Below are 25,674 nucleotides of genomic sequence, written 5' to 3'. Positions count from 1 at the left end.
CCTATCGTGTTTTCTTGGGACAGTGGTACCCCCAGTGCTGCAAGTAGGGCCAGGGTCTTCTGGAGACTGACTGGACAGGACTGAGGTAGTTCTATGGAAAGGAAGTCATCAAAATAATGTAGAACTGAGGGGCAATGAGTGATGTTTAGAAGTAGCCAACCTAGTGTGTCGGCACATATATCAAACAGTTTCAGACTGCTTTTGGCTCCAAAAGTTAACTGAGTCGCAAAATAATATATGTTCTCCCACCTTATGCCATGCACATGTCACAGGGATGGGTGAATGGGTATGAGCTAGAAAGCTTTAGCAATATCGTTTTTCCTAACCAAGCTCCTAACCCTGCCCTTAGAATGGCCTGAATGGCATATCCACTATGGTATATTAATGCTGGGGGTAGCTAAAGAATGTGGAGCGGACAAATCGTAAATAAGCCTTTTTTATTTTTGAACTTTCCAGTGACTATACGTATTGGTAAATCACACTTCCGGATATGTCTGTAAAAAATAAATATAACACGCACAATAGTGTAATAGAGTTTGTATAACTGAGCAGTGCAGAATTCTCAAATGAGGTACTCACAAACGTGGAGCCAACGACGTGTGGCTCTCACTGGTATCGCCTTGGGACGTTTTTTGGAAGGATGTCCCTCTCCTGACTGGCTCTCTCCTCCTACTTGATTTCCAGACGATTTCAAGATGGGTGAATGTTATCAATTTCTCAGGAAAAGTAAATAGATAAATCAAACTCTTCAATATAAAGAGAATGGCATAAATAGCCAATGAATTTATTCGTTATAAAAGCAAAATATAAAAACACTTAATGTTAAAATAACATATAAAATGATGCAGAACTTTTAGCTAAAAACTGCTAAAAGAAAAGATAGCCCAATGGCCAATGTAAAGTCCGAAACGCGTTTCGCCCCTGTGTGGGGCTTTGTCAATCGGTAATGCAGTCCAAACTCTTCTCTGGTGGCTTTTTCTTCCATTGCGTCCTTTTACTTCCGGGTTCCGGCTGGATTTCGTTGTGGAACGCACTGTGCGTTCCAAATCACTTCCGGGTTCGGGTTTTTTTTCATTTGGAACGCATTGTTGCGTTCCACTTCATTCTCTACGTCACTTCCTGACCCCAAAAGTCGATCTTTCGCAGCACTTAATGCATGTTCCCCATACACGAAATAGTCTTTTATTATAATATAGAGGAAACAGTCTCTTTGTAGCCTCAATTAAATAGATAAATCGCATTAGTAATTTTATCTCCAAAAAATGTGTACTTATCTTCTATTAAACCGGAGTGAAGGAAGGAAGAAAGGAAATGACTCTAAAATGTGTGAAGAATAGCCACTAAAATATGCCAAATCCATCTATTTTATGACTAATAGGTATATAATGTAAATAAAAAAGTCTTCTTTACTACTATTCATTTTTAAAGGGGCAATGGTTAACATCCCTTACATTCTGTAGAGGCTTATAACGACATGCAATTAAGAACACATTTTTCGTGCATCTAAAAAAAGTGGCACACCTCAAAATCAGAATTCAGACCGTGGGGTGCAAGGGTATTAAAATTATATATGAATTGCATCTCTTCTTTCCCTATTTTTTGGTTCAAAGTCGCCTCCCCTCCAATCTCTTTTAACTGTTTTCAGAGGACAGAAGAACAAATTATCGGGATTTTTTTGGTGATATCTCTTAAAATGATTGGACACACTGTGTGTTTCTATCCCATTTTTAATATTTCGTATGTGTTCTGAAATTCTTGTGTGCAGGCATCTTATGGCCCTCCCTATGTATAGTAATTTACAGGGACATTGTAGTACATAGATCACTCCCTTTGAAAAACATGTTAGCTGGTCCCTAATATTAAAATCCTTATTAATGTGCTCTTTCAGGTTAGTTAGATGTCTTTTCTTACTTTTAGTGCTCCTGCATGCTAAACACGTTCCGCATCCATAAAAACCTTTATTTTGATTTAAAAAGTGTGTGCTCATAGTTGGACCATCACTAATGTGGACCAAAGTTCTTTTAAAATTTGCCGCACCTCTGTAAATTATATTTGGTCGGATAGGTAAAATATTTTTTAAAATGGGATCTTCATGTAGAACGTGCCAATATTTCTTTATAACCTTATTTATACCTCTATGATTACCATTAAAATTGCAGATAAAGGGAATTTCTTTGGAGTGTGTTTGTTTGTTAGATTTTGGTTTATATGTCAGAAGTTTTTTTCTTGTTATTTTTTTGACATCTTCTATGTCTTTCTCCAAAGTTGTTTTCTCGTACCCTTTATCTTCAAACTGAGCTTTTATTCTTCCTGCCTGTGCTATATAATCATCCTCATTGGTGCAATTCCGCCTGATTCTGAGGAATTGCCCTTTTGGTGCATTGTTTAACCAAGGCCTGTGGTGGCAACTCGATTTCTCTATATACCCATTAGCGTCCACTTCTTTAAAATAATTTCTAGTTTTAATCTGGGCATCTTCTATAAAAATTTGTAAATCTAAAAATTGTATTTCTGTCTGGTTGTGGGTAGTGGTTAGTAAAATTCCCCATTCATTGTCGTTGAGATAAAATATAAAATTCTCTAAAAACTCTACAGGGCCATCCCAAATGAACAAGATGTCAATGTATCGAAGGTATGACACCAAATTCGACACCCAGGGCTGGCAGGAAAAAATAAAATGTTCCTCCCAATATGCCATGAAGAGATTCGCGTAACTGGGTGCGAATTTGGTGCCCATAGCTGTGCCTCGGACTTGGAGATAAAAAGTATCATTGTACCAAAAGAAATTATTTGTTAAAATGAGGTAGATTCCTTCCATAATAACAACATCTATTTGTTCCCTCCTAAAATCGGCTTTGATTAAAAAGTGTTCGACTGCTTTTATCCCTTTCTCATGCGGAATCACAGTATACAACGATGTGACATCACTTGTGGCTAAACGGTAGCCATCTTTCCATTGTGTTGATTCCAAAATTTGCAGGGTGTGAATGGTATCTTTGAGATGAGCTTATGTTTTGGTAACTATGGGTTGTAGTAATATGTCGATATATTCGGAAATACGTGAGGATATTGAATCTATACCGGAGATAATAGGGCGGCCTGGGGGGTTAACTGGATTCTTGTGCGCCTATGGCAAATAATAGAAAACTGGGATTTTTGGATGGGCTATTGTTAGATACTTGCCTTCTTTCTCCGTAAGAATATTCTCTGCAACTCCTTTTTTGATATACTTATCGAACAATTCCTTTACTCTCTCAGTGGGATTAGAATTTAATTTTCTATATGTTGTTGTGTCAGATAGGATTCTCTCGGATTCCTTCATATATTCCACTTTCGACAGTACCACTATCCCTCCCCCTTTGTCCGCTGGTTTTATTACCAGTTCTTTGTTCTTCTGTAGTTTTTCCAGTATTTTCTTTTCTTTTATCGACATATTGTGCTGAAATTTGTTCAACTTTTTCATTTTGTTAATTTCTCCCATCACCATGGTCTCAAAGGTTTTCATCTTATCTGAAGTCATGTGTTTTGGGTAGAAAGTAGATTTCTCTTTTAAATCAGTTTGTATGTACCTTGTACTTGTGTCTATTTCTTCTACACTAGTGGTGCTAAATTCTTTTTCATTAAAGAACTTTTTAAGACAGACTCCTCATGAATTTGTTCATATCTATAAAAAAGTTAAATTTGTTCATTTCAGCGGTTGGAGCAAACTTAAGTCCTTTTTGTAGGACTTTTATTTCTCCTTCTGATAGTGGACTGTTTGTAAGGTTGTAGATTCCACTGGAATCTACATTCGTCCCCTCTTTTCTTTGTTTCCCCCTGTTCCTTCCTCCGGTTCTAGTTCTCTTGATCTCTGGCGTTTCCCTGGAGATTCCCACAGTATGGGTTCTTCTTGCCATTTGAGTGTTTCTATTGTGGGGTCCTTCTGAAAAACCGGTGGGCATTCTTGTCTTCTCTTCGTATGTCGTTGTTCTAAAGGGGGTTCTCTTCTGTCTCTGCCTCTCTCTTGTAGTGTGTCTACTCTTCTTCCTTCTTCTTCCTCCTGTCTTTGCTGGCCACGTTTACTATCTCTAGTTACCTGTTTGGGACTGTTGCTTCTACTTTTTCTTTCTTTCCTTCTCCAATCTATCGGTAATTGTCTTTCTCTTCTGTATTTCTGGGTGTCATGTGGTTTTTGGGGGGATTCATCCTGTATTATCCGCCTACCTTCTTTTACAACATCTCTATAGCTCCTATTAGGGTGGTAGTATGTTGAGGTGGATGCTTTTTGGGACTGATGGTATTCTCTGTTATTGTTCCTATTATACTGGCTACTTATTCTTTGTTCGGTCCTTCTGTTCGTGATATTGTCATCTATTGGCTGTCTATTTTGTCCTTCCTGAATTTTATACTCTCTGTTGTGTTTTGGAACATTTTTATAGAGATTGGGGTTCTCATTTTTTCGGTCACTATAATTGTGTCTATTATTTCTTCTTTTTGGAAACCTGATATTGCCTGTTTTATAATCGTTAGTGTCTCTTAGATATTTTTTTCTTTTAATGGCAACTGTTTCTTTCTCAGCTCTTTCTACTTTTATTTTAATTTCTTTTACAGTTTGATTAAAAATATCTGGACTGGAGGTGTCACTAAGTTTCTGTTTCCACATATTAACTTCCTCATCTAGCTGTAACAGTGTTTCCTCTCTTCTGGACACTATGTATCCAATTACGCTGAAGGAGAAACCTTCAAGTAATTTATTCCATCCTGACATAAAATTTTCATTTTCCCTATCAAATGTAGGGTCTTTTTCGAACCTCAACCCTCTCGAAAAATGTGTTCTTAATTGCATGTCGTTATAAGCCTCTACAGAATGTAAGGGATGTTAACCATTGCCCCTTTAAAAATGAATAGTAGTAAAGAAGACTTTTTTATTTACATTATATACCTATTAGTCATAAAATAGATGGATTTGGCATATTTTAGTGGCTATTCTTCACACATTTTAGAGTCATTTCCTTTCTTCCTTCCTTCACTCCGGTTTAATAGAAGATAAGTACACATTTTTTGGAGATAAAATTACTAATGCGATTTATCTATTTAATTGAGGCTACAAAGAGACTGTTTCCTCTATATTATAATAAAAGACTATTTCGTGTATGGGGAACATGCATTAAGTGCTGCGAAAGATCGACTTTTGGGGTCAGGAAGTGACGTAGAGAATGAAGTGGAACGCAACAATGCGTTCCAAATGAAAAAAAACCCGAACCCGGAAGTGATTTGGAACGCACAGTGCGTTCCACAACGAAATCCAGCCGGAACCCGGAAGTAAAAGGACGCAATGGAAGAAAAAGCCGCCAGAGAAGAGTTTGGACTGCATTACCGATTGACAAAGCCCCACACAGGGGCGAAACGCGTTTCGGACTTTACATTGGGCTCTCTTTTCTTTTAGCAGTTTTTAGCTAAAAGTTCTGCATCATTTTATATGTTATTTTAACATTAAGTGTTTTTATATTTTGCTTTTATAACGAATAAATTCATTGGCTATATATGCCATTCTCTTTATATTGAAGAGTTTGATTTATCTATCTACTTTTCCTGAGAAATTGATAACATTCACCCATCTTGAAATCGTCTGGAAATCAAGTAGGAGGAGAGAGCCAGTCAGGAGAGGGACATCCTTCCAAAAAACGTCCCAAGGCGATACCAGTGAGAGCCACACGTCATTGGCTCCACGTTTGTGAGTACCTCATTTGAGAATTCTGCACTGCTCAGTTATACAAACTCTATTACACTATTGTGCGTGTTATATTTATTTTTTACAGACATATCCGGAAGTGTGATTTACCATCTTTTGTATGTATTCATTTATGTTATATTGAGTGGTGTGAGGGGTTTTCCCACTCAGGTGGTTTGTAGCACTTTAGCTACCACACTTGTTTGCATTGTTTATACTGTATACACTCTTTATTTACACTATACGTATTGGGTTGGTACGCCAGCTGGGAAACGGAGGATGAGAGAAAGGGCCCCAAGATAAACCCGTTGGTAACTCTTTCATGAGTAACAAATCTGTGGTGACAGGGTCAAGGAGGGCTGACTGTAGGTTGGGACATTCATGAATCCCTGTGGGGAGTGTAACGAGGCTAGTGTGGAAACCGTCGGTGAAGCCTTGGATCAGGAAGACAACTAGGTGATGGGAAAGGTATGCCTGGAGGTAAAATGCCAGGTTGTCGATGCTAACTTCGGTTAGTCATTGTTTTGGGTACAGACGATTTGGACACATAGTTTTGGTGTGTGCCCTGAAACAAATTGAGCAGATGTGCAGCAGTCTGCACAAGCTAAATCCACAACTTCGAGATTTAAAGTTATTGCAGATTTGAGCATTCCCAAGGTATACTATGGGTCTGCCCAACCTGTCTTTCAATCCTCTGTGTTCTGCCGTGGAGGAACCGAAGGAAGCACCACTAATGGTAAGAAGGCTTGGATTGACTGGGCACAAGTTGGTGGAGTGTGAGATGGAGGCTTTTGGCTGGTGAAATTACAGCAGAAAAGTTCTATGTCCAGCTTACTCCAGTTGGTATGGTGTTAAACCGAGTAAGGGATGCCGCTGCCTAGCCAAAAAGATTTGTGATAATCATAAAAGGATAAGCCACCATACTTGTGCCCTAGGTCCACCAACTTGTGCATTTACAAATCCAACTGCTCCCTACGGTGCGGGGAAGTGGTACACACTACGTCATGATAGAAGCCGAAGGCAAGAACAAACTCGGGTATGGTAAGCTTTCAGTTGAGTCTAGGGTTTCTGGCTTTTAGCACAACCGAAAGATCACCGCGCAATAGGCCTTGTTCTCTACTACGTCCTGAGAAGCGATAAGCAATGATACTAGGTTTATGTCCTTGCCTTCAAGAATATCTTTACGTATGGTCGGGGTTACAAAGTGTGCAGGCGTGATGATGTAAGTGGATGTGCTTGGCTTTGGGTTTATGGGGGTGTCATTACCGTGGTGAAGGGGAGTCGAAGTGGGGGTTGGTATGGGTGAGGTGACTGACGATGTCTGGGGGGATACCAACTTGTCCAGCCTAAAGCTGGAGGCCAGGAGAGATGACATTAGGCCCTCGATCTCAGTATAATTCTCGGAATGCAGGACCACTCCGGGCTGGGGGGTGCATGTGTTGGCAATGAGTATTTTATATAGTTCGGCCTAGCAGGCTGTAGCTGGAAACGGGACCCCGATGCGACGTAATTCGGCTGCGAGCTTGGGGTTAGTACGGACTGGCTGGTTCTAAGTTCTCGGTAGGGGTGCTTGGGCCGGCCAGAGTGGTAGGCCTAGTTGGGGTATAGCTAGTTCTTCTTCTTGGTCGGGAATTTGAGACATACTAGATGAAAGCAGAGTAAAGATATGGCCTTAATCGTGAGTAAAGTGTCAACTGGTACTAGCTAGGCCAGAGGCGAAACATTATCAGTCCTACAAGAAAGGTGAAGCCCTGCTAGTGCCAAGTGGCGAGAGAGGCTCTATCTATGAGGAGGGCCGAGTGGACGGGGGCCACTTGAATGACGTGGCAGGATTGTTGGCCTCTCGGTGACTGTAACAAGACATAATTTGATTGGGTGTGACTGGTGAGGCCCTAACTGGTAACCGACAGCAGTTGTAGTGAGGCTCTAGCTATGCGTTGGACCGAGGGGCGTATACCTCCAATGAGGATGGATGTTGGCCTCACAGGAGTAGTTTAACTTATGATAGGCTAGGGGCAATACGCTATTCATTACCAGTTGACAGCCCTACTTATTTGGGATATAGGTAGTAAGTGTCAAACGATGAGGTACCTAATAGTGAAACGTAAGGGTTCACCACGGAGAATAGAGGATACTTGAGAATCTGAAAAATTAGAAAAGCTGGTTACGTCTGGGTTGGCTTGATTGGGGTTACCAATATAATTTTTTTTGTGAGTGATCTCACCTGATGGATTGGTAACAGTGGTGCTGTCAGGAGTAGTACTTTAATGCTAGTTCGGGGTGTTATCGGAGGATAAAGCTAGAGTTATCCTCTATACCATCTTAGTCATATATAACACAGGGGATGAGCTGATCTCTTGATATAGCTGTAATGGATTAGGAGTGGGAGTCCGATGAGTCCCCAAGGTTCGGGGGAAGAGTTGAAAAGGTGTCAGGGGGCCTGGAACAAAATGAGGGCGAGTACAGGAGGTAGTGGTTACTCATATATTCAGAACATATAAAGGACGGAATAGGCCGTACATTATCGGATAAGCTGGAGTCTGCTAGAGTAGGTTAGTGGATTGTTTTAGAAATTTGCGATACCTGAGAGGGGAAGGGTGAGGGAGTTAGTGATTTATGTAGGGTTGCATGTATCACCTAGGTTGCGTGAGAATAACACCTAAAAGGTTTTTTTTCTGATTTAAGAGAACCAGAATACTTCTTAAATGGGTATAGGAACTGAGGCAGTCAAGTGCGACCGCGAGTAGAAGTAATGTTAGGAAAAATACCTAGCATGGGGGATAGATAATATTAGTAAGTTTAGTAACGTGGAAAAAAGAGTAATAGTCGTGTGGAATTATTATAATATTACCATTAGCATATTAGTAGGGTATAATTAACGTGAATATATGGGGGTACCGATGGTGACCCAACAGCAATGATCATATAAGGTACTATATATAGTTTAAATAATTAAGGTAGGGAAAGAAGAGGACGAAAAAAAAAAAAATTCATGTCATAATATTTTTCGCTACCAGGGGTCGTTGTGAGCAGCCGCATGTTTGGCAAGTATTATTATTATTATTGCCATTTATATAGCGCCAACAGATTCCGTAGCGCTTTACAATATTATGAGAGGGGATTTAACTATAAATAGGACAATTACAAATAAACTTACAGGAACAATAGGTTGAAGAGGACCCTGCTCAATCAAGCTTACATTCTATAGGAGTAAGGGTGTAAAACACATTAGGACAGGAATTTGCAATCAAATAAGGTGTGCAAGAGACAGGTATGTGAGGTATGGGTTAGTCTTGGAGGCCATAAGCTTTCCTAAAGAGATGGGTTTTAAGGCACTTCTTAAAAGATGCAAGACTAGGGGAGAGTCTGATGGCGGTAGGCAGACTATTCCATAAAAAGGGAGCCGCCTGCGAGAAGTCCTGCAAGCGCGAGTTGGCCGTACGGGAGCGGACAACGGACAGGAGGTGGTCACGGGCAGAGCGGAGAGACCGAGAAGGGACATACCTATGGATCTGTGAGGAGATATAAGAGGGGCTAGAGTTGTTCAGTGCTTTATAGGTGTGAGTTAGTACCTTGAATTGACTCCTATAGCATACAGGAAGCCAATGTAAGGACTGGCTGAGGGGTGAGGTGTGAGAGAAACTACTAGAGAGGGAAATCAATCTAGCAGCAGCGTTCATTACGGACTGTAGGGGTGCAGTACGGCTATTGGGACCAATCAGGAGAGGGTTACAATAATCCATGCGGGAAATTACTAGAGCATGGACAAGTTCCTTGGTAGTATCTGGTGCAAGAAAGGGGCGGATGCGGGCTATGTTTTTAAGATGGAATCTACAGGATTTGGCAACATGCTGGATGTGAGGCTCAAAGGTGAGACCAGAGTCAAGTATGACGCCAAGACAGCGCGCTTGCAAGGATGGACTGATGTTGGTACCACAAACTTGAAGGGAGAGCGAAAGAGGAGGATCAGTATTAGGAGGAGGAAAGACAGGGAGATCAGTTTTAGAGAGATTGAGTTTCAGAAAGCGGGAGGACATCCAGTCAGAGATGGAAGAAAGGCAAGCAGTGACACGTTGCAGGACGGGAGGGAAGGGGTCCGGGGAGGAGAGATATAGCTGGGTGTCATCAGCGTACAGGTGGTAGTGGAATCCAAAAGAGGTAATACGTTTGCCAAGAGAGGCAGTATAAAGAGAAAATAGAAGGGGACCAAGGTCGGAGCCTTGGGGAACTCCAACCGAGACAGGACGAGGGGAGGAGGTTTCATTAGAAAAAGAGACACCGAATGAGCGTTGGGAGAGATAAGAGGAAAACCACGAGAGGAGAGAGTCAAAGAGACCAAGCGATTGAAGAGTTTGAAGAAGGAGAGCATGATCAACTGTGTCAAAGGCCGCTGAGAGGTCAAGAAGAATTAGTATGGAGTAGTGGCCTTTGGATTTAGCTGAGATTAGGTCGTTAGTAACTTTGATAAGGGCAGTCTCTGTAGAGTGGAGAGGGCGGAAGCTAGATTGAAGGGGGTCAAGGAGAGAGTTGGAATTGAGGAAATGAGACACACGGGTAAAGACAAGTCTTTCCAGCAGCTTTGAGGAGAAAGGGAGCAGGGATATGGGACGGTAGTTAGAGGGGGTGGATGGGTCGAGGGATAGTTTTTTAGTATAGGTACTACAGTGGCATGTTTAAGGTCAGCAGGGAAGATGCCAGAAGAGAGTGAGCAGTTGAAGATGTGTGTTAAAGAAGGCACGAGACAAGTGGAGAGAGATCTAATAAGGTGAGATGGGACAGGATCGAGTGGGCAAGTGGTGGGGCGAGAGGAGCAAAGAAGAGCAGCCACCTCTTGGTCAGTAGCTGGGGAGAATGTCTGAAGGGTAGGAAAGGCATGATCTATGTGTGGTTGAGAAACAGAAAGGCAAGGAGGGGAGAATTCTTTCCTTAGTTGTTCAATCTTGTCAAGTAACATGCAAAGTTATCAGCAGTAAGGTTAGTTTGGGGGGTGGCCACAGCAGGGCGAAGAAGAGAATTAAAGGTGTCAGAGACGCCTGGGATTGCGGGAACATGAACTAATGAGAGAGGAAAAATAGGACTGTTTGGCAAGGACTGCACTGTATGAACACAATATGAATCTATAATCGAGAAAGTCTGATTGGGTGCGAGACTTCCTCCAGGAGCGTTCAGCACAACAGGAGCATCTTTGCAGGTAGTGCGTTGATTTAGTATGCCATGGTTGGGGGCGGGTCCTCCTCGCTGCAGCGTTCAGAGGGAAGGGATGGACAGCAGTCGTGAATCAATGTAAGCTGACAACTGCTGGAGATCAAGAGAATTAAGGTCCCTCCTGAGTTGAGTGGGGGTTAGGCTGAGGTTGTTGGGTGAGGGGGTACGCGAGAGCAAATGATAAGAGGTGGTGATCAGAGAGTGGATATGGAGTGTTGCAGATATTAGATACTGTACATGCATAAGTGAAGATTACGTCAAGGGTATTGCCAGCTACATGGGTGGGAGAATTTGCCCACTGTGATAGCCCGAGGGAGGAAGTAATTGAAAGTAGTTTAGTGGCTGCAAAGGTCAAAGGTGGGTTTATAGGAATATTGGAGTCCCCGAGAATTAGGGATGGAATGTTAAAAGAGAGGAAATAGGGTAGCCAGGCAGGAAAGTGGTCAAGGAAGAGAAGAGGGGAACCAGGGGGACGGTAAATAACAGCAATGTTAGCAGAGAAGGGTTTGAAAAGGTGAATTGAATGTATTTCAAATGACGGGAAAGAGAGGGAAGGGGGGGTGTGAAGAGGTTTAAAGGAGCAGTGAGGGGAGAGGAGAAACCCAACACCACCACCTTTACATTCAGAGTTTCTTGGGTTGTGGGTAAGTTGGAGACCACCAAAGGACAAAGATGCAGGGGTGGCAGTGTCAGAGGGGGAGAGCCAGGTTTCTGTTACGGCTAGTAAATCTATTGAACGAGAGATGAAGAAGTCATGGACAGCAGTGGATTTAGTTATATTGCAAACAGAGCGTGTATTCCAGAGGGCAGTATTGAAGGAGGATTTAGAGGAACATGAGATGGGTATGAGATTGGTGTGGAACCTTGGGTTAGTATGTGGCGAGTTTGTTGAGAGGGGACCGGGGTTTGGAGAGACATCACCAGCTGCTAGGAGCAGAAGGATAGAAAGGAAGTGAAGGTGGGAGAAGTATTTGAAAGTTTTGTAGGAGGGTATGTATGTAGAGGATTTGGGAGGAGTTGGTGGAGATAGGCTGGAAAGGTATGTGTAGAGTGCATGGGATGAATAGAGAGGGGAGGGGAGTAAGGTGGAAGTAATGATGGTGTTGCCAGGGACAGGTGAGCGAAAGGATAGGGATATTTTAGTAATGAGAGAAGTTAGTGTTAAAGTGAAAAATAGAAGGGAGAACATTAGAGAAAATGTGTATTATATAGATATGTAGATCATATATACAAACACACACAAATATCAATGAGTGTTTAAACCATTGTAAGGATGCAGTGTGTTAAATGATTTTAGGTGAGGAGAGGTCTAGTGACTTGATTGGTGTGTTAAAGAAACCAGCTGATGTGCACTATCTATAAGTAAGTTGATGACCATGGGGTGGGATGGTGTGGGGAGGGTGGGGTGGGGTGGGATGGTGTGGGGAGGGTAGGGTGGGCAATCTTCCAGAGATGATACCTCTGCTCAGAAGATTCTGCAGGACTTGGTTGCTTGGGGGTGCTGGGTGTTAATGCTGTTTTAAGGGGCCCAGTTTGAAATATAAGGTTTGAGGTTAGAAAATTTTTTTTTTTAAAAAATGAAATAAAACACTTTTGTAAGTATGATTAGAATGAACTTGTTCGTTTGACGAATGACCAGCTTGCCGACCAGCGTTGGAGGGTAAGTGCCAGAGTGGTGAATGCGCATGCGTGGAGTGAGATCCCGAACGGAGCACGGAACAACAAGGTAAGTATGAATGAAAGTTGGGTGAATGAGTCTGGGTGCATAAACGGGCGCCAGGCGTCTGGCTGAGTGTGGTGTGAATGGGCGACTCACGGTTCTGGGACCCTGGAAATGGAACACTGGAGCAGGTAAGTATAATCTGGCACTGTTACGCCGCGATGGTGGCTGAGCAGGATAGGAGTTGGAGCCATAGTCAGTCTGGCAATATGAAGTAGGAGGACCTGACAGCAGGTAAGGACGCCGACCGGATGGCACCGAAAACGGTCAGTAGGAGGCAGGTAGCACTTGGTCGGAAGCAAGAACAAGTGGGAGTGATGTCCAGGTAAGTTGAACCCGAAGTTAAAGGTTCTGCATGAACCTAGCGATACCAGTTCTGATTAGGAGGGGGCCTGAGCTTATATAGCTGGGTAACCCCTCCCACAATTACAGGCTACGCCTTTCTATATATACACATATACAACAAAGAAACATAGAATGTGATGGCAGATAATCATTCTAGTCTTCCCAATTTTCAAAATACTCTCATTAGGTCCCTGGCCTTATATTATAGCTAGGATAGCCTTTTGCCTATCCCACACATGCTTAAACTCCTTCACTGTGTTAACCTCTACCCCTGTAGCTGGAAGGCTATTCCAAGTATCCACTACCCTCTCAGTAAAGTAATATTTCCTGGTATTTTTAAACCTTTGCCCCTCTAATTTAAGACTATGTCCTCTTGTTGTGGTAGTTTTTCGTCTTTTAAATATAGTCTCCTCCTTTACTGTGTTAATTCCCTTTATGTATTTAAATGTTTCTATCATATCCCCCCTGTCTCGTCTTTCCTCCAAGCTATACATGTTAAGATCCTTTAACCTTTCCTGGTAAGCTTTATCCTGCAATCCATGAACCAGCTTAGTAGCCCTTCTCTGAAATCTCTCTAAAGTATCAATATCCTTCTGGAGATACGGCCTCCAGTACTGCGTACAATACTCCAAGTGAGGTCTCACCAGTGTTCTGTACAATGGCATGAGCACTTCCTCCTTTCTTCTGATAATACCTCTCCCTGTACAACCAAGCATTCTGCTAACATTTCCTGCTGCTCTATTACACTGTCTGCCGCCCATCTTTAAATCATAGTGTTCTGTACAATGGCATGAGCACTTTCTTCTTTCTACTGATTATACCTTTCCCTATACAACCAAGCATTCTGCTAGCATTTCCTGCTGCTCTATTACACTGTCTGACGTCCATCTTTAAGTCATATGAAATTATTACCCCTAAATCCCTTTTGTCAGATTTTGAGGTTAGGACTCTATCAAATATTCTATACTACAAGATGCATTACGTCCAATATGCATTATCTTGCACTTATCCACATTAAATGTCAGTTGCCACAACTCTGACCATTTTTTCTAGTTTACCTAAATCATTTGCTATTTGGCTTATTCCTCCTGGAACATCAACTCTGTTACATATCTCCGTATCATCAGCAAAAATACATACCTTACCATCAAGACCTTTTGCAATATCACTAATAAAAATAAGAGAATGGGTCCAAGTACAGATCCCTGAGGTACACCACTGGTAACAAGACCTTGCTTTGAATATACTCAATTGACTACAAACCTCTGTTGCCTGTCACTCAGCCAATGCCTAACCCATTTAACAATATTGGAAACCTGAAAACAAGATTTGCAAAGAGAGGAGTTGTAAGAGAAACAATGGTACTGTTTTTCTCCAGGGGAGTCTGGGCTTCAGTGCATTTCTGATCTCAGAGATAGAAACAATATAGTTCCTTTAGACACGCTAAAGACTAGATATGCAATGTTCCTTGATGACTTTTTCAAGTATCTGCAGGTAGCAGATTTTGCTCAAAAAACAGAAATATGAAAAGCAGCGTCTACTCCTTTAATGGTCTTTATACTGAACAGAGGTTACCAAGAAGGGACCTATTATAGCTTTATACCTCACATTGAATTCTGCTTTGTCTAATGGATACACCTACCTATGTCTGTTAATGGGAGGCTGAATTGGCAGTAAAGAGAGGGAAGATGGAGATTGGGAGGATACGTAGGAAGCAGCATCCAAGATGCTTCCAGTTGTCGGAGGCATAAAATATTAATTATGTGGTACACAACCAATGTAGATCAGGACGGGGTGCACTGGTACTGGCGATTGCATTTTTGAGGCCAGTGAGGATCTTATATCTATATGAGGTGGGCATGACCCAAGGTGATTCCCTACTGGAAGAAAGTTAAGGGCCTACTATCTGGACTATTATTATGGATCACTGTAACTTTCCGCCGTCCCAACCTATGGAGTGCTCACCTCTAACCAGCAAAAATGTTTAACAGAATTACCTTGGCAGAAAGTAGAACCTTAGTTGCCCTAGTATTCGTTATCTCTTTTTGGTATGATTGACTGTATTTTCATTTGTAGTTTTCTATGGTATTCTTGAGCAGATAACCAATATTCTTATTGTAACTTATTGTATGACAAACACCTTGGTAACAATTGTAGAACATGTATATTCATCTCTTGATGCTGTACAATCTTGCTATTTGAACGCCTTCTCTGTATATATGTATATTTATCACTCACTTGAGAACTATTGTAGAAATAGTACGTCAGGTAGACAGGTTTGCATTAACTAGTGACAGTGATTATGGTCACTATAATAGTTCTTAATAAAAATTAATCATCTGAAATGTGAAACCCTTAGGCAGGGGTAGGTCACCTTCAGCACTCCAGATGGGGTTGACTACATATCCCCTGAATCTTTGCCAGCATAATGTCTGTAAGAGAATGATGGCCACAAATATTTATTTTTTATGATAAATCACAGCATTTATTGAACTTTGCTGTACATGTAGCAATACAAATTTATTTCAGATGACCCCTAAGCTTTTAAATACCTTCCCAGGATAGTCATGGCCTCTCCTTCATCACAGGAGTTCAGAAGGCTCTCCATGTTGGCCTCCAGGACTGCTAGAGATAGTTGCAGAATAAGTTTGATTCCTTCATAGAAAAAGCAGTCCACTACAACCACTGCACTCTCAAATGGCATTACACTCAGGAACAAGGTGAGGAACCATGAGAGAGAAATTGTGGAAATCACTCCTAACTCCTGCATTTTCTCTGATAGTTGAGGAAGGCTTTCCCGAGTCAACTCTTCAAACACACCTTGGTCGACCAGGGCTCCTAGGCAAAGAAGAAATAACAAATATTGGCATATCCACAAGTTCCTGGTTGCCGTCTTCTCTCCATATTTATTATTGAGACAGCAGACAGGGATTTATAAAAGTACAACTATACCAATTAAATAAAGTTAGGGTAAGAAATTGTATCAAATTCTAAATCTGATCAGTATGGTGAACTGCTACATGCTTTATGACCTGTCACAGCACATACAGAGTGGCAAGTTAAGGACTAATTAGTTTAGGTAGCTATTATGTATTGGGAGGCAGATTAGCTCTAGCTGGGCAGACAGCAGAGTGGGGAGCTAGTCTGAAATCGGCTGGGGTGCAAAGAACAATTTTTCAGGATTTGCCTGGGAGCTGTGAAGATGATACTGGAAAGTTCTGAGAAATTTACCAAAGTTCAGTATGAATAATGCATAAAAATAAATAGAATCTAACTGTAATTGTAGCAGAAATTAGTAATGTAGTAAAGGCTTAGTAAAATGATCATAATATGCCTCATTAAATTGCCAAAGTAGTTTTCTTCAAGAAAAGAGCATGCCAAGCCATTAGCATCGTTATTTCCCCCCAAAAAAATATGAGCACAGTAAATCAACCAATCAATGAGAATTGGAAATTTGAAAACAAATTATCATGTATGCAATTTGACCCTAAAATTCGCCAAACTATGGTCTACATTGGGGGTATTATCGTACTCAGAAAGTGAACCGAACATCCCTCGCCCTACCAGTTTGATTGTGACTGCTGCAAATTCACTGGCTAAGATAATCATTATTGATGATCTAAACCAATCCAATGCTTCTCCATAGAAATGCACTGGGGGCCTACTGGGCAGGTGTGACAATCATCATAGATTATACCAATGCGAGGGGTGGAGCCTGACCGGGGAGCTGCACAGACACGCTTACTGTAGGCTCCGGAGCCTGCACCCGGTTTTCAGCGAAAATCAGCGGGAAATTGACAGATCCTGCACCCCAGTTCACCCTGCCTTGCTACACAAGGGAAGAGGTACCGGGGGACACCTCGCATGCCTAAATGCCCGCTGTGATGCTGGACCGAAGGACCGAGGCCTACATCTCACAGGGCTGGCGAGAGACGGCCGCTCTCCCAGCTCACCAATCCATGCAGCACCCGCAGTATCGGACCTCCCTCCCCCCCCAGGACCGGCGGGGGTTATCCCGGTCCCCACTAGCATGTATTGCCGGCCCACAAACGCCGCAAAAGCTGACGACACTCCACAGCAGGCTCTGAACCAGCAAGCTGAGTACCACAAAATGGCGACCACAAACCTTAACGCCGAGCCTGCGTCCCCTCAGCCCCTTCAAGAACGCCTGGATGCTCTGCTGCAAAGTTTTTGGGAGAAACTGGAGCAGCTGGGGGCTCAACGAACCCCCATCCGACATGAGGTAATGGGGCAGCTGGAGGCCGCGAGATGGAGAGGGCAGATCCCGGGCACAGCCGCCTTACACTTGCTGGCGGAATGCCCTCCTAGGCAGGGGCCCAACAGGAGACTCACTCCAAAACACCGACCACACCGCAGGAGGGTCGCTCGCCGCCGGCAGCGGAGAACCATCAGAGCCCTCCACAGCGCCCACAATGGGAAAGACCCGGCCCCGAGAGGTACCCGAGTCTGTGGACTCGAGGTGTGGGCCCAATCTAAAGCCTGGAGTTGGGGAGAAGCTTCGCGCCGCACTCCATTCTCCTCCACGTTGACCCACCTGACACCTCCGCAGCTGAACAACCGATTACCCCTCCAACCAACATCAACCATAATGCTGACAGGGATCGGCTGAATGAAACCAAGACCGAGACATAAAGGCCAGACCACAAGCTGACGAACACTTACTACCTGGCGCAATGTTACCCAAGCAACCTGCCTACGTGATATGAATATCCCCATGTTTTGTATTACCAAGTACTGCACTTAAGCCTTACTAGTTATTCCCATTTTTCATAGGGGCATTAGCTGTGCCAGTCGCGTAATCTCTAAGATATATATTTAGACCATGCGACCACCAGGTGGCATTTTTAAGTGTCTTGCCGCCATAATTTTATAACTTACATCTCTGACTTACTACTATAGATACATTAATGGAGATAAACATTTTGGATTGCTACTGCATCCAGGCTGACACCAAGCTGGCAAGGAAACCCGGCGGGCTAGGTGGTCATATATCCATCTATATACGCTGGTGCCCACTATAATACTCTGCGTGATTAGGAACGCATCTAGCTACTGTTTTGAGCGCCCAGCGAATTAACTCGTAGATTGCCCTATAACTACCTTGACGACTAAACATGTTAGTTACACACGTTATAAGATTCACCGTATGTCTTTGCAAAGCTACCTTCATAACTGCTACATTATACGTGTTATTACCTTTTTGGAAAGCTTGCTTAATATAAAATGAGGCTGCCATTCGTAGGAGATGTACTATTGTGTTAAAGTGATCCCATCCTGTACAAATACCGTGCATCCCCTCTTCTCTATTCTGTACCCCATTTAACTCCTACCTCAATAAAAGAAAGATTGACAAAAAAAGATCATACCAATGCATCTCTATGGGGAGTATTCAGTGTGTGCAGAGATTAAGGATACTGAACTTCAGTCCGGAAAATATTAAATTACTATAATTGGGACCACTTTTAATGGTAAGCACTGTTCTTAGTGAAAAGTGTAAAAACTGCCTTTTCACAGGAGGATGAGGCAATGGATGGCTGGCAGCACCCAAATAAATTGTCAAACCATTTATAACTTGAAATAATCAATGATAAAATATATAGCTAATTTGTCAAGTGCGTAGTAGAAAGACCTTGTGTTGTTACCACCTGATCTATAGCAGGGTTGTAGAGAATAAAAAAAATAAGAAAAATCTACTTGTCCTATGGATTAAAGTGGATAATCTTACTGCCACAGCTATGCATTAACCCTTTGCAATGTATTTAAGACATTACTGACAAGAGAAGGAAAGTTTGTTATTTTGTTTGATATTGATGTAAATATTGTTCACTGATCTCTCACAGGGACATAATTTGCATAACCTGATTATATGCAGGTCAATATGTTTTGCTCTAGATCTGTAATATACTGATTCAGATAGTGGAAAGAAAATCATTACTTCACTGATTGGCAAGAAAAGGGAAATTGGCTGAAAAATGGCAGACTAGCAGCACAGAAGCTACTAGTCTGCAGAAACATATTGAAGGTAGTTATTTACTTTGAATTGCACAACTATTTATGTAAGTGCAAAGTAGTGATGAACCAGTAACAAATGCACATAAAATATAGAGGGACCAGGGGGAAGTTTAGCACACAGAGTCCATAAAGCAACTAGGAATCCAAGTGAATAAATGTGGAGTTATTTTTTGTATTTGCCTTAGTTGTATACTACCATAAGCAAAGCAGTAAGAAATGTATTTTCGTTTTTCTTCCCCATCATTTTACATTTTGTTTATACTTTGTTTTTATGTATACAGAAATCCCTATTCTGTCCTTTAAAAAGAATATCAACAGTATCTCTCTACTGCTGTATAAATCTACAAATGGCTAAAGACTAGACTTGTCTTGTCCTCTATACTCAGTTTCTCTTTTCAATGTTGCTATTATTGTCAATAATGAGATCACTGGCTCCTCACGTATACATCTATCGCAGATTGCAGCCTGATTGCTTGCAGTTTGGCTTCATAACACCCACACAAATTGCTATACAGTTTTGTTGCATGTTAACATTCTCCTCAGCTGCTTTGCTACTGAACCGGTTGTCGGTACATGTATTTGTACTATTGCTCTGTTAATTTTATGGTAGGCAATGTTAGTTTGGTCAGTTCCTCATGGAATGGATATATATTTATCTGTTTTCTTAAATCTACATCACTGGACTAATACGGCTACAATCTCTACTTGAACAATATATAGTTCACGTATAAATTGTAGCCGTATTAGTCCAATGATGTAGATGTAAAAAACAGATAGAATTTGTATCTTGTAATACCTTTTCTATTGGACTAACAGAATTTTTTAATGACAAGCTTTTGGGAGAACCTCCCTTTCTCAAGTTTCTCATGTCGCTTTAAGCCCTGCATCACAACTCAACTTTCAATTCTGTGTGTCATCTTGCTCAGAAATGCTTCAGACTTGAGAAAGGGAGGTTCTCCTGAAAGCTTGTCATTAAAAAGTTCTGTTAGCTCAATAAAAAAAGGTATCACACGATACAAATTTATTTCTGTTTTTTTACATAAACATATATATATATATATATATATATATATATATATATACACACACACACACACACATATATACGTTAAAATGTACGTAAAAAAACAGATACAATTTGTATCTTGTGATACCTTTTTTATTGAGCTAACAGAATTTTTAAATGTATATATACACACACACACACACACACACACACACTATTTTTTAAAAATCATTTTTGCTTGAGAGTGTCACATATTTGTATATTAACTTACCCACCACTCGTGTGTTGTAGTAATCTGGGAGCATGCGCTCACACAGAGAAACCAAAAGCCAAAATGCTTCCTCTTCATTACAGTAAAGTAGCAACACTGAGGTTACTATATTCATGGCCTATAGGAAAACAAACACAACAAAACATTGTCTAATTAATCACAGACTTGGCCCTGTTTAGTTAATTTCAACTCAAGGAACATTTGTCAGCCTTGAGAGAGCATGCACATTTTACAGATATAAATACTTTCCATCAGCAGAGTGTGTATGTGCACACAGCAACAGAAAAGGGATGCATTCATAGGTCTTCTGTATCTCAAACAGTGTATTTATTTATATGAATATAATTGTTAAATTACACCAAGGCAATAATCCAATATCACAAAATGGTTGAGTGTCAATCTCTTAATGGCAGGAGCTGTAATTAACTCCTTAAGGACCAAACTTCTAGAATAAAAGGGAATCATGACATGTCACACATGTCATGTGTCCTTAAGGGGTTAAAGGAACATGAACAGCAGAAATCATGTGATCAAATTAATATAATGCCATCTCAACATATTGCAGATGTTCATAATTATATCTCCAGAATGCCTCAACTCCATTATTGTCCCATTATACAGGGAAATATATATTTGACCCACAACTTTTACAGCAACTCTAAGGTCCCATTACAAAGTGTAATCACTCTAAACAGCCCACATCAGGTGCAAGGAACCACATTCCCACCAAATTAATGGGGTCTTTTTTATCTGCATGAATCTTTATTAGAAATGTATACATATTGCAGTGGCTCAACATATGCAACGTCTTCTTTAAAGGAACACTCCACACCAAAAATAAAAAATAAAATAAAAAGAGTAGGTCTGTGATTAGCAATTGTGGAGAAGGCAGGCACGCACAAGAAGAGCATGCCTGTCACTCAAAGGAGCAAACAGAAGGAGGAAGTAATATGTCAACTGTTACATTGACATATTGGACACTGTTTCACAATGTAGTTGTAAATGTGCAAATTGTCACTTTTATAATTTGCAAATAAAATGGGATACTTCGTGCACATAAAGCACTTGAGCAAGCAAAACTATTCTGTGTGTGTGGAGTGGTTCTTTAATCTATACACTCATCACACTTGAAGATGATCCCTTTATTATAATCAAGGGGTAAATGGGCAATATAATTAAGTGTTCCTCTCATATTCATCTGTTACATAAAACACTTTACATTATACACCATATCATATTTTTTACTGTTATTAGTCTGGCATTAAGCTAATGTTTTGAATAAATTTTTAACAGGAATTTATTGATTTACTCTGGGTGTACTGTTCCTTTTTGATCGACTGCATTACTTTTACATTTTGCTTTGTTTTCAAAAAAACATTGTGCCTGCACTCACATATCTGAATCGTTACCTGGCAATAACCAATGTTAGGGTTACGAAAAGCATATGCTGTTAGCACTCGTCGAAGAGCAGCTATGCCAAGCTCATTTTGAAAGGCTGGGTGTTCTGGCATGGAGCGATGAAGATCCCTTTCTATTTCATCTGTTGCAAGACTGACTTTTCCCATGGATTTCTCCACTAAATCAGTATAATAGCCAGGGTGTGTCGCCATCTCGTTTGAAGCCCCTGAGGGGAAAAAAAGCGTGTTCACAATTCTGTTGCTTGCTCACTCATACGATACAAACATAGAAACCTGAAAAGAAAATCTATTTGGCCCATCTAGCCATGTTCAAACAGTTTAAAAGTCCAGTTGCACAGACCAAGATGTGTGCTACATTCCGTACTGGTTGTTCATGAAGGGTATTGGACTAACCTGAGAACAGAAGCCAAAGTTCTCCTCTGAGGTTCTCTGGAATGCCCTTTAGCACCAGTTCTCGAGTCTTTGATGTGCGGTACATGCAAATGCCACGACCATACTCAAAGAAATGAATATTCCAAGACTCCTCCTTCATTTTCTCTTTGGCCTGGAATATTAGAAAATAGTTCTGTTGCATTAGAAATTAGTATTTTTTAATTTAGAGTAGAGGCTAGGCTGAGGGAGAGTGGGCTTACAAAATAGCTATGGGCCAAGGGATTTCCAATAACATATTGCTTTGTTAAAGATTGTTATTGTGAAGGTATTTTAAAAACCACAACAAAATACCATGCCAGAGGAATGCTCAGTCCACCTCACAATTAACTCAAAATCTACTAAAGTACAATGGCAGATCTTGCCATGTAATAATCCACCCCATGCTAATGAATAGGATTACTTGTAGGGGGAAAAGTATAGGGCTTATGGCTGCTTTGTACTAACTATGCTGCTCAGATTTTCTTCAGGACTACCCACCCACTTGTAATTAAACCATATAAGATGCATGCACATCTCCCTTATTTAGGGGGAACCATTGGAAATATCCACTTTCTTAATTGAACCTCGTCCAACCCTGCACACAGGCTGAAGTAGACAGGGGAATTTTTTTTTTTTTATTGAATAATTTATTTTTTACTGTGCGCCATGTAGCATTATCAGACTGAGATCTTAGAATCTGCTATTAAATTCCTCTCATTTGTCAAATATGGTAGACATTTGTTTGCAAACCTGTCTTTTGATTTGAGAAAACTGTAAAATTAGCAACCAGATTTAATTTAGTGAATAACTGAATTGGATCATTTTTAAATGTAATCCAAGTCTGGTATTGTTGACGTCTCTCTGCAATTAGGGCTATCAATAATAAATGTAAAAATAAATCCGTATAGACACTGTAAAAGTTAATTAAGACAAAAACATTGCACATTTTAGTTTTCGGTGTCAGAAAACATACCCATTTTGGTCCCTCTTCTTCAGCCCCTCCTCTTGGAAACAGTTTGAGAAGACCCTGAGAAGCAGTGGGGGCATGTCCAGAGGAAGAATTCTGAGGAATGGAAGGTGAAGGGCCAACATCAGTTGGACTACTAGTAGTGAACTTGGCAAGGTCCTATTAAATTTAAAAATAATGGTGAACACTAACAGGCAGAAGTATGCTTTGTAATCAAATTGAATAAGAGTATATTATGTTTTCTTTATGTTTAGGTAAGATTAGCCATTTTTGCAATAACACCTATTAAAATGAATAATTGAAAAAAAAGTTCAATCTCTTGATACCATCATAGCTGCTACTCATACACTTTTTCCACCTGCAAACCAAATTCAAGTGATTCAACCTAAAACCCACAAAAAGCACACCATCAAACCAAGGTAACCTCCGTGTGTGATCCCATTAGAAGACACAACGTTTCCAAAGTACAGAGCAAGATCCAGACCAATAAGGAACAAAACGGCTATTATTGATGACCCTGTTAAAACGTGATTTAGAATGCATTACAAAATCCTGGCTAGATGACAATGCAAGGCCTATTCTAGAGACAGCTGTTCCAAGCAATTATACATTGTTTCACCACCCAAGACAAGATCGCAAAGAGGTGGAGTAGTGATCTGTCTCAAATCATCCTTAAACCCCAGGCCAATATCAGTCCATATACCCCAATCTTTTGAATGCGTAGCTGCCATCATCTCCATAGATGATTCCAGTTGCTGTTAATATACAGACCCCCAGGAGATGGGAACAGATTTATTAAAGGTCCTTTGGCTTATTTAAACCCCAGATGGCTTATATTGGGAGACTTCAACACATCGATTGATGACACCTTATCCCAACTTGAGCAGGACCTACTTAGATTGATGAGTGCACTCTGCTTCATACAAATTGTTGCTAGTTCCACCCAGAAAAGGTCATACCTTTGATCTAATGTTCCAGTCTGGACTAGAAGTGTCGCCAGTTACTTTAAATCCAGTTGTTTGTTCAGACCACCACACCATACAATTCTCCAGTGTATCACAATCAGCCAGACCCCCAGCGTCAGAACCTGAACACTCATTAAAAGTGGTGACGCCATTGGGTGCAACCTCACATCTGGATCTAAGTGAACTAATGGACACTTGTGAAGATCCCAGTTCCTTAGTCCTATTCTACAACAAGACCATAAGACACACCCTGGAAAGCATTGCACTAACATGCATACGCAGTATCAAAACTCATAACCATGCACAATGTTTGATAGCACGATCATAGAAATGTAAAGTTTGTAAATGTGAAGTTGACGCAGAATAAAGGACAGAGGATAAAGTAATTCTTACAAAAGATCTCAATGAATACCAATTGAAGATAACTCAGGAATTAAAAAAAAAAAAAAGAAATCATCATTCACAAAATTAACTCTCCCACAAGAGACCCAGGCAACTGTTTTGCATGCAAATCTCCACCAATTTTTCTCAGGATAAGTGGGAAGATTTTGCAATATTTTTCACAGACAAGACTTTCTCCATCTGAGCCTCCATCAGAGCAGGCCAGTTATACACCATAACCACTACAGTTGAATGCCAGATTGCTCCAGTTTATGGACTACGTTTACAAATGTGGATATAGAGGAAGTTAGAAGCACCATGAAAAAGCTGCACCCCACTATGTGAGACTTAGTCCCTGCTTCAGCTCATCGTATTTCCGCATGCATTGAAACACTCACACTAACTCTCACACAAATAGTGCAGTCTTCACTAAAATCTGGAAACTTCACAGATCCCTTCCTAAAAAAAAACCCCTTCACTAGACCCAGACTGCGGGGCAATTTACAGACCAGTATCCAATCTTCCATTTCTGGAACAGTTTGTGGCAACTCAACTGGAGGCCTATCTATCAAACTAAAATATCTTTGATCCTTTTTAGTCAGATTTCAGATACCGCCACTGTACAGAACCAGCACTAGACAGTGTTGAAGGATGTCTTTAGGGCAAGACACAAAGGTTTGTAATAGAGCTTATGCAGCACATCTGCGGTTTAGGAGGCACAGTTCTTAACTGGTTTAAATTTTTCCTCACTGGTAGATCACAGAGAGTAACACCAGGCTCAAACTCATCAGCACAAAAAAAGTTGGCCTGCGGAGTTCCAAAAAGATCCATCCTGTTCCCCATGCTATTTGAAATTTACTTGATCCCACTGGGGGACATCATCAGGTGACATGACCTAAGATATCATTGCTACTTTGATGACATACAACTATACTACTCGTGTGCTCCAGATACTAAAGACCCAACATGCCTCATCAACGTTTGCTTAGCAGAACTCAGAGTGGATAAATGCTAGTTGGCTAAAAGTGACACCAAACAAAACCGTTACTCTTGAGTGAGAGGACCCAGAGCAGCAAAATATCTCATGATAACCCAACTGGCCTGGAACTTGGTGGCTCTGAACTCATTAGTTCAACAGAGGTATGGAATCTGATTGCTGATTGACTCTGGACTATCATTTAAAACAGCAGATTTCCTCCATAATAAAATCTGCCTTCTTTTATCTAAGAAACATAGACAGGA

At 41.0% G+C, this 25,674-nt stretch overlaps 1 protein-coding gene across 3 annotated transcripts in view; it reads right to left on the bottom strand.

Annotated features, from left to right (window-relative positions):
* Positions 1 to 25,674, bottom strand: part of TBC1D9B (TBC1 domain family member 9B) — a 92,380-nt gene that overhangs the window by 33,752 nt on the left and 32,954 nt on the right. For 2 of the 3 annotated variants that reach the window (XM_063447903.1, XM_063447904.1), the window contains exons 8-12: positions 23,093 to 23,245; positions 22,102 to 22,252; positions 21,700 to 21,914; positions 20,291 to 20,408; positions 15,533 to 15,818 (exon numbers count right to left, since the gene is read on the bottom strand). In XM_063447903.1, coding sequence (XP_063303973.1) covers positions 15,533 to 15,818; positions 20,291 to 20,408; positions 21,700 to 21,914; positions 22,102 to 22,252; positions 23,093 to 23,245 — 923 coding nt within the window. The remainder of the gene's footprint in view (positions 1 to 15,532; positions 15,819 to 20,290; positions 20,409 to 21,699; positions 21,915 to 22,101; positions 22,253 to 23,092; positions 23,246 to 25,674) is intronic. The other variant, XM_063447905.1, reaches the window with a different exon arrangement.

Source organism: Pelobates fuscus, chromosome 3 (assembly GCF_036172605.1).
Source record: "Pelobates fuscus isolate aPelFus1 chromosome 3, aPelFus1.pri, whole genome shotgun sequence".
NCBI lineage: Eukaryota > Metazoa > Chordata > Amphibia > Anura > Pelobatidae > Pelobates > Pelobates fuscus.
Note: the sequence above shows the minus strand (reverse complement) of the source record. Positions and strands in the feature narration are given on the sequence as shown.